Source organism: Vidua macroura, chromosome 7 (assembly GCF_024509145.1).
Source record: "Vidua macroura isolate BioBank_ID:100142 chromosome 7, ASM2450914v1, whole genome shotgun sequence".
Lineage (NCBI taxonomy): Eukaryota > Metazoa > Chordata > Aves > Passeriformes > Viduidae > Vidua > Vidua macroura.
The window spans coordinates 17,120,805-17,130,703 of record NC_071577.1 but is presented as its reverse complement, the minus strand read 5'-3'; the positions used below and the strand labels follow the sequence as shown (position 1 = coordinate 17,130,703).

Here is a 9,899-nt window from a genome sequence, read left to right as displayed (position 1 = left end):
CCGTGCATTTGGGACGGGCCAGGGAATAAACTGCATCTCCATACCATACCACCTTTCTGTGACAGCACAATTGCTATCAGTTATCCCCCTTCCTCTTTAAAACATTTGTGATTTGGTGTGCTGGCTGCTTGCAGAACAACTAACTCTGGTTTTGATGCTGAATACTTCTATTCAGAGTGGTGAGGCTGCAGGGTGGCCGGTGTTTTTCCAGCTCCCATGTGTGACAAAGTGCCAAGGGCAGGCGTTTGTGGTGTTGGGGTAAGAAACCACCAAGGGTCCCATTCCTGCGTGTCCCTGCCCTGACACGGGGCGCAAGGCACGAGCCGAGGCGTGCGAGGTGTGAGGCTGGCGAGGCCGAGGGCTGTGGAAACCGCACGACCCCCGGGGCATCGCCGTTGCTGGGCACCGGCCCGGCGAGTCCCGCGGCGGGCCGGAGCCTGGAGCCCCCCGGGAGCCGGGCTCAGCTGACGGCTGCGGGTGACGCCCGGCCGGGTCGAGCGGCCACCGAGGGGCGATTCCCCCCCATTCCCGGGCCGCCGCTTTGTCCTTGCCCGGCCCGGAGCACGCGCGCCCCCGGCCGCGGCGGGAGCGCGCCTGCGCGCACCCCGGCGGCCGGCAGACGGGAGCGAGCGCCCCCTCTCCCCTCCCCCGCTACGCCGGGAGCTCCGCCGGCGGCCGCGGGCGGGCGGGGGAGCCCGGGCGGGGCGGGGAGAGCCCGGGGGCGGCCGGGCCCCCTCCCCGCCTCCGCTCCGCGCCGCGGCGCGCGCCCGCCGCCCCCCGCCCCGGCCCCCCGGCCCGCCGCGGGAGCCCGCGCCGCAGAGCGGGGCCCGCCAGCGCCACCCGCCGGCCGCGGGGCCGCACCGCGCCTCCCCCCGTCCCCCCCCTGCTCCGGCTCTCAATGTTCCACACTGCCCGGCCACAGAGCCGCCGCCGCCGCCGTAGAGCCCCCCGGCCGCCTCCGTCCCCTCCTCGGGCGCCGCGGGCCCGGCCCGGCCCCCCGCCATCCCGCCCCTCCGACCCAGCACTGGGACAGGACGCCGGCGAAGGTAAGGGAGCGGCGGGCGAGGCGGCCGCCGCGGCGGCTGGGCGAGCGCGGTGGGGGGAGGCGGGGAGGAGGCGGGGGGGCTGGTAGAGGAGCTTTGTTCTTGTTTTCGGCGCTCGCTGCCTGGCGGCGGCCGGGGACGCGGGGCCGGCCCGAGTTCACGCCTCACTTGGTGCACACGCACGGTGCGGAGCGGGGCCGGGCGAGCCGCCGCCGCCGCCCGCCGAGCCGAGGCGAGCCGAGGCGGGCTGGCGCTCCCCACAAAGCGCGGCCGGGCGGCCGCCTGGATCCAGCCCTGCCGCAGCTCCCGCCGCTCCTCCTCGGGCCCCCCCCGGCCGCCGGGGCAGCCCCCTCCTTCCTCCCCCCCCCCGCCCCCCGCCTTTCCCGATCGGCGGAAAAATGTCGGTCTGCCTGGCGGAGCTGCGCGGGGAGCGGCGGCGGGGAGAGCTGTGCAGAAGGTGCAGTTTGAATTATGCTTCTTCCCCCTCCGGCAGCTCTGTGGTGGCCAAATGCAGTTCTCGCTGCTGGCCATGTAAATAACCGGGGCTGCTGCTACCCCAGTGGCTTTAAATGCACCGCGGGGCTTTTCCCCTTACCAAGAAAAGCCCTACCACCAGTAAAAAAACAAACCTCGTTCCCCCCCCCGTGCCAGCCCTTTAAATGCTCAGAGCAAGTGTACATTTCCATCTGAAATCAACCCAAGTGTAACTGGCAGTGTATTTTCTCAGAGAGAGGGGAAGAGGGGGGATCTGGCGTTTGGACCCAATAAAATGCTCTGCTCCAGTGTAAATATTTACAGGTTATTAGTGACTTTTTAAAAAACATTTTCAGTGAGGTCTGTTATTTACAGTGTGTCATAAGTTATTAATGTTCATTGCCTAAGTACTCTGCTAAATCTGTCTCATGCCTTAAACAAAGTCGACAATTGGCATATTGTTTAAAGTATGAAAAAAATGTGAGTGGGTTTAAAAATTGGAAATATCTGTATTTTCAGAAGTGTAAATATTGCTTTGTAGCTGTCAAACTCCAGCTCTTGGGTATGAGACAAAGAAGTATATTTTGATTAATTTCTCACTGAAACTGACTTGTCACCTATTCAAAGTTTTCTGGAACTTGGGATTTTAATGAGAGAGAGTCCTGCCTGTTGTATGAACTCTGCCTCTTTTCTTCCCCAAAAAAGTTCCGCATGATGTCCAGTGGTAGGCAGAGGTCAGTGGAACTTGGGGAATGACAAGAGAGAGTTCTTCCTTGTGCATTAACTCTGCCTCTTTTCTTTCTCCTAAAAGTTCCCCACAATGTCCAGTGATAGGCAGAGGTCAGACGATGAAAGTCCAAGTACCAGCAGTGGTAGTTCAGATGCCGATCAGAGGGATCCGCCTGCACCTGAACCTGAAGAGCAAGAAGAGCGAAAACCCTCTGCCACCCAGCAGAAGAAGAACACCAAACTATCCAGCAAAACTACTGCTAAGCTATCTACTAGTGCAAAAAGGTAAAGGAGGGAGTGAAACATCCTGCAGTATTTTTGCACAGTAGTTGGAGTCTCAGTACTTGCACTGCACTTGTCAGGGCAGAGGCATTCTTCTTGTAAAGCTGTGTGGAAGGGAGTGAACTATCAACTTTGGTAGTTGACAGAAGCCTGCTAAGCAGTGTTTTAATTAATCCAAGTCTTGTTGGAGTAACAGTTACGCAGAATGGTCCTATGTCTTTTGAAGAGTAGGTACAGAACTTGGTGACTTACAGGATGACTGGGAGGGGGCATCTAGGTACGTTTTGTATTTGCAAAAATGTGCGAGAGAGCTTTGGTGCTTTTTTCTGAGTTAGGTTTCCGTGCCTGATTGGTATAGGGTGGAGTGCTCCTGGAGTATTTTATTATGGTTGGTAGACTGATGACAGGCAATGCTGTCTAATTAAAGAAGTCATAAAACCCCAGTGGCTTCTCTGAGCCTTATGAGAGCTTTTCATGATGATGCACAGGAGAGCCTTACGCACCTTGAAGGAATGGGTTCGTTCTGCCATTCTCCTGGGAGAAACTTAGGTGAGTTTTCTCCCTTAGGAGCTGTGGATTTAAACTTGTGACATTCTACAGGTAGCCTCTACCTTTAAATATGAATCTTCAGAAGCCTTGTTTAGTTATATTGGTTGCACTTTCATTTGCATATAAGTTTACTGGCAGTCTGGCTCTCAAGGATTACTCTGGTAATTTTCTCAAAGATCAGCTGTGGGAAATACTCAAACTTTAAATTCTTTAATTCTAGCTGTCTTTGGAGATGAAACATAACTTTCTAGTCCTTTCCCCGGAGTTGCTTTTCTTTGAAAACATTTACAAGTATCCAGTAGCAAGCAAAGTTGTAAAATAGCTGTAGTAGCTTCAAATTTTGCTTATTCAGCGTAACTATTGTAGTTCTGACTTTTATGAACACTTTAGTAATTTTGTATTGGACTTAGTAAATTCTTTTGGAAATATGTTAAAATTGTTGCAGAGAATGGCTGCATGGCTTTGATGACTTTTGAGCTTGTTAAAGAAACCCTTTGAAATAGGACTGGCTAAAGAGAAAAAAGTTTTGCAACTACTATGTAGCACTTGTAATTTGTTGTTACTTGTCTTTCTTTGACAAGCCTAAGATACAGGTTTTTGACACTGAGTTTTCCCATATTGTCTTTGTTTCATTTAATCATTGCAAGTCTAATTCCATGCATCTCAGATAGTTCAGTAGGCTTACTGAACTTATTTGTATTAATGCAAGGACATCCAGAGCAGTTTCTGTTAGCTCACCTTTTAAGGCCTGTTATTTGCATGAAATTCTCTCTCTCATGTATTGCTCTTATGTGTCCTTTTGTGAAGAGAAGTCTTGACCTTTTTAAGAGGAGCTAGCCATGTGTATTTTGAAATTGCACCTCTTATGTACCTAAATAAACTTAAATTGACAGGAAGTTTTCAGTACTCATTTTTCAGATCTTAACTCCTTGTGAATGTTTATAATAGAGTAAAGTTACGCACAGATTATTTCAAGTTATTGTATCATTTTTTATCACATAAATACAGCTACTGTGTAAGGTTGCAGGAGGCAAGGCAGCAGAGGTATGGAGAGAAGCAAAGTTGATCCAGGGAGATTATTCCAGTAACAGAGACAGCCTGGCAGATCTGCAAATCCACTTTTTAAACACACTGCAAAGTAGTAGGTAAAATATTGTGAAAAGAGTGTGTCTGCTGCCAGCACGGTTCACTTGAGCCTCAGTCACAGGTCCTGTAGCTCTGGTTTAAAGTCATTGTCAAATCTGCCGGTGCAGGCTCCCCCCCCCCCCCCACCCCCCCGCCTCATTTGCATATTAGCTTGAAAAGAAAATCTCCCTGGTAAAAAGTGCTCAGATGTGAACAAGAGTTACTTTTCTGAATAGTTGTGGGAAATTTCTACCCAGCTCAGCTGTAAGTGTTCTGTTTACATACAGCGTGGAGCAGGAAAAAAGCTGCAAAGTTTCTGAGCTGTGGGATTTGGGTTATGCCTCTGAGAACAAAGAGGAAGCAGCCATGTTAGCATTACTGAAGGCAAAGCCAATCTTGCATTTAACTGCATGGTGGTAGAGGGCAGTGTAATTCCCTGATTTATTCTATAGACTATCTCAAATGCTTTGTGTCTGTTCTCATTTCACCAACAGAATCCAGAAGGAGCTAGCTGAAATAACCCTTGATCCTCCTCCTAACTGCAGGTATGTAATGGCTTCTTAAATTGTGGTCGGTGGTAGGAAATTAATGTGCTCAGGTTAACAAAAGGCAAACTTAGTGTTTACGACGGGTGACTGTTAGACAGAAATTGCATACAGCGAATTGAACAAGCATACAAAATGTTTGAAACTGAAGTTTGATATTTTGTCTGCATGTTGGAGGTGTAGTCATTAGTGATTGATGTACACAGTGAAATCTATTCAGTTTGTTGCTCGTAGCTGGTCAGTGCCTTTGTGAAACATTAATTATATGAATGTCAAAATATGCTGAAGCTTTCAACTTAATGTCTGCATGTAGTTTGAACTGGTTTTTGAGTGCTGGGTTTCTAGAGTGATCTTTTCATTCTGAAGTAAAGAACTGTATGTGATTTTTATATGCTTTCTCTTAGTATGTTGTTTAGCAGATAAACTGAAGCATTGCCTCTAAATTTGTGTCTGTTGGTCAAAGTTGTAGTCTCTTGATAAAGAATATTTTTAAGGAAGTTCCCAACTTGGGGGCACTTCTATTTGGTTTTAGAAAATGAAATTTTAAGTATGGGAAACTGAGTGATTTAGTTTTAAGAGATGGTTTGGAATTGAAGTACTTGATCTGTAGGAAAGTTAGATAGTAGCACAGTTAGCTGATTTCTTTAAATCTTTTGGCAGGTTTTACTTTTGTTTAAAGGATGCATAAAAATGCTTATTAGCTGTGAGCATCCAGTGTTCGGATTTGCAGTAAAGCTCACTTTAAATAATGTTGCTTTCATTTGAGGCATCTCCGTAAGATTTCTGACTGGAAGGTATCTCAATAACTCGTGTAACAGTAAGCCATGTACATGTTCTAAAAAAAATGCTGGAAATGCTTTCTGATTGTGTGTTGGAATTGTTTGGCTTTTGAATGGGTTGGTGGGTGTTTTGTGAATTTGATAAAATATGAGCTGTTCCTCTGTCTCACTAATCCATGAGTGCAGGGGCTAAACCAGAGCAGTGTTCTATTGAATTTGTGGTGAAGGCGTCTTGTCCTGAGGACTGTGCTGTAGATTGCCTGTGGCAGTCTGATGTATTTGCATGTAGGGTCAGTGGCTCTGTTTGTTTGGGGTTTGTGTTTCTGTTTTGGTTTTTTGTTTGTTTGTTTGGGTTTTTTGTGGGGAGATGGGTTTGGTTTGGTTTTAAATAACTGCTTTAGATAACTTTAAATACTGGGCTCTAGTTCTGTGTTGGTTCTGCACTTTATATTTGGACCATCAAAGGGGCATGGCAGAAGAGAAAGTATTTAAATGAAATAGAACCCTGACGCTTTGTTTACAGTTGCCAAAAAGATAATTGTAGCAGTTTCGGGTACAGCAAGTTACAGCTTTTAGAAAGAGAAGCTTTCACACTCTGCAGCACTATCTGATACTTGGCTCCCTGGCAAAGCTTATTCCTCTCATATTAGCAGAAAAGTATTGCAGAGCATTTTGCTTGTGAGCTGGTACAGCCAGATGCCCAGGAATGATGTTGAGAATGATGAAAACCCCCCAGTGTGTCTAAAATTATTCAAGTTTCTTTCCTACAGAGAGTAGAAAAAAAAATGTTATTTTTTTTTGCCAGTGAGGAAGTCAATGCTTCTGTTCCCATAGGTATTTTTAAGAGGAATTTAGTGGATTTACTCAGTAACAACTTTATGATGAGTGCAGTTTTACTTTTTGCAAAATTGAAACTGACTCGTTAGAAGGAGCCTTTCTGGTACCAAGAAGCAAATTCAGCTGTGTGTTATGTGCGGAAACAGTTGACACTTTTACTTTCTTATAAAGGTGTAGTAGCACAGATTAAGCTACAGACAAACACAGCAGGCTGATGAGACCTCTGCACTGCTCATCATGCAACAAGCGGCAGAATGCTACTTATTTTATTTCTTGTGGAAAAAAAAAAATTGTGAAAAAAAAACCCCCAAAACATTTAAAAGCCTGTATAATTTGGGCATATTCACATGTGCTTTAAACATAAAAACCTGGTGTCTAAGTTCTCCCAAAACCAGTTTTTCATGCACAGTTGTTTCTCTTCCATTCCAGAGCCCAATGTTATCATTTGCAGTCCACATATTGCAAGCTTCACAAAAATACAACTGGCAACTAATGCTCTTGGGTGCTGATAGTCCTTCTGCTTACTCAGTTACATAAGTAATGAAAAATTAGCAATTTTTAAAATGCAGCAATGGCACATATGAAATGTTAAATGTTACTTTAACAGGATACAGTACAAATACTAAAGTACAAATATGTTGAGCTCTCTCATATCATGTTAAACACTGATATCTGCTGCCACTTCTCACCTGCCAATGCAACCGCCCAGAGTCACCCCATGGGAGTGACCCAAGGCTGATTTATCTACTTTAAAATGACACTGACTGGCTGCACTGTGATTCTCATGCAAAAGAGGTGCAGATTTCCCCAGCAGTTGTTTTTCCTGCAGTCACATCTATTGCTGTAACATCTGCTTTATAAAAATGTCAGAGCCCCAAGAAAGCCCCATTCCTGGGTATGTTGAGCAGGCCTGGGCTGCACACTGACTTCTATTTTAGGCACTGGGATAGCAGAATGACAGGCACAGTAAAACTGACTAAACAGTAGTTTTTGGTTGCTTATCTCAACAGAAAGGATTGATTTCTGATTCTGTTAATTGGACAATGAACTGTTGAAAAAATCATGATACATGTTGTCAGGTATCATGCTGTCATGTTTGTGAGCAGTGAATATGAGCTGCATCTCAGGGGTACCAACTATAAAACTTAATATCTTCATGCTGATAACTTTACTCCTTAACATGCAGTAATACTAAATTCCTGTGATTTTGGTGTGATTTTCAAGAAAGATAAAGCATCAAAAGCAATAAAATTAAGTTCAATCTTAGGCCACTAAAGATGTTGGAGAAAAATTAAGTGCTGCTTTCCACCCATGTTTTCTCCTGTTCAATAGAAAAACCTGAAACAAGTCAATTACTGTCCAACATACACCATAGCACTAGGACACATAGGTAAACCTAGGACAGGTATCTGATCCCATTTTTTCTTGCTTTTGCCATCTTAACTCAAAGCTGTGCTACTTGATGCAGTGTGCTGTATTTAATTTCTTTTGTGCTTTTAATAGCAGAAAGCAAAGCTAAAAAGATCTTGGCCCTATTGCTCCTAGGCAGCTCAGTTTCAAACCATGGGCAAGCACTTATACATACTTCAAGGTGTGGAAGTGTGCCAAACCCCACTGTTACAGACTCTCAGGTAAATGCTGCAAAGATTTTGCACGTAGTGCATGGTAAGTCTGGGCTGCAGAGATGCTCTTAAGTAAGTTTGACATATCTGGAATTACTATTTTCAGCTCATAGCATAAAACTGTTTAGATAGAGGTCACTGCTGTGTAGTTAAGGTTTTGTCTGAGGCTTATGTTGAGACCTGCCCAACTTGGAGGCTGCAGCTCAGGTGGAGCAGGGCACTGCTGTCTCCAGCTCTCATTGTATTTCCTGGATTTTAGGGCTGGCACAAGTGGGGCTGTTCCCAGGGGTGCTGTGATTTATAGCAGCTTCCTTTAGCTGTTCCTGGCTGCCCTGCTGATCTACAATAACAAAAATGTGTATTCCCAGTTTTCATTGCTCGCTCTTCCTCATTTCCATTCTTAAATTAAATATTGTTCTTCTTTGTGGAAAAGTTTTTGAATTTCTTTTTAATAACACTCATGTCAGCTTAGTTTATAGTTTACAGCCCATTTTATAACAAATCCACTTTAGTGTAAACTTTGCAGGAAATGAATGCAAACATTCAGTGTATGCACTCAGAGCTTAATTCATGTGGTTTAAAAAGTGGTGAGTTGAAATAGTGCATCTTTCCCAGGCAAGCAGGAGAATGTAAGTCTTTTATATCCTGTGCTGTAAATTGGCTTTAATCTCTTCTCTTTACTAAAGTGAAAATCAGATATTTGAAAGCAGGTGGTTTAAAAGAAAAAAGTAAAGTGGAAAGGCCAGGCAAAACACGTGCTTTGGAGCACTGGTCAGAGAAACAACTTACTTTCTTTGTCACTGCTGGGAAATGGGACTTTTTGCTAAGAGAGAGCTGCTTGGATCACCCCAAAGGCTCCCTGCTCTGTCTCATCCTCTAGCCAGTGAGTGCCTGGCCTTACAGGTCTGTTGGAAAGATTTTCCTTAATAGGGATTACAATATTGATTCCTGTTTATTTTCAGGCCTTGTATGCTAATACATACTAATGTGATTTCTTGAGCAGTACTACAAAAGGTGGCAGTTGATGATTTTGCTGTTTGTAGCCTCTCCTAGACTTGCAAATAGGTTGATGGTTTATGAGTAGTTAATTTTTAAATTATGTATTTTAAAATAACACTCCAAAGTGTGTAGACTAAGAACAAATGGAAGGAAGATGTGTAAGGGGTTTGTTTTAATACAGGATTTTTTTGCTTCCTAAGAACTGCATATGTCCCTTTCATTACTGCCACATCTTGGGCTAATTCCACCCTGCAGTGTTGCCAGCACCAGGGTCTGGAGTTTGACACAAAGAAGAATGCCTGCAAAACCTTGGCAGGCAAACTCTATTACTGCTTTGGTTATGGACCCATGCTTCCAGATGTTTGTAACTGTTGGACTGTGCTTGCTATTCCATCAGTGTGGGAGCACTGAAGTATGTGTTTAAAGCAATGTCGTGAAGATATTCCTCAGACCAGCAATTTAAGCTCTTTCAGTTGAGCTGTCTAAAACAATGAGGAGCAATGAAAAATTGTGCTGGTGGTGCAGGCTCGTCCACGTGCAGAGGTAGTGCTGGATTTGAGCTAATGCAGCCCCATGTTTGTGAAGGAAGGTGCTGCAGCTAAGCTTGTAGAAGCATTCCTTTTGTTAACATACTCTGTCTGCAGTAAGGTTATAGGCAAATGTTTACTCTGCAAACAGTTGTGCCTGTTGAAGATGTTGCTGCACAGCTGTGGTTTGCTCCAGTTCTGCCATGGACATGACTACTCCAGTCAGAAAGTGAAGCAGATTCATGTGATTACTCTGTAATGCTCCCCAGGGAGGGGAAAAAACAAAAAAGGAAAAAAAAAAAAGTCATCCAAGTTTGCTTAAATGGTTTAAATAGGTGATTCAAATGAACTCTGCTGGGTTTTTCCTCTCTCCTCTCAGAGTAGGCAT

The 9,899-nt window shown here is 45.2% G+C and overlaps 1 protein-coding gene across 1 annotated transcript in view; it reads left to right on the top strand.

The window, feature by feature from the left end:
• Nucleotides 1-827: 827 nt before the first annotated feature.
• Nucleotides 828-9,899, top strand: part of UBE2E3 (ubiquitin conjugating enzyme E2 E3) — a 51,817-nt gene continuing 42,745 nt past the window's right edge. The window contains exons 1-3 of the mRNA XM_053982021.1: nt 828-1,046; nt 2,329-2,531; nt 4,697-4,747. Coding sequence (XP_053837996.1) covers nt 2,338-2,531; nt 4,697-4,747 — 245 coding nt within the window. The 5' untranslated portion in view covers nt 828-1,046; nt 2,329-2,337. The remainder of the gene's footprint in view (nt 1,047-2,328; nt 2,532-4,696; nt 4,748-9,899) is intronic.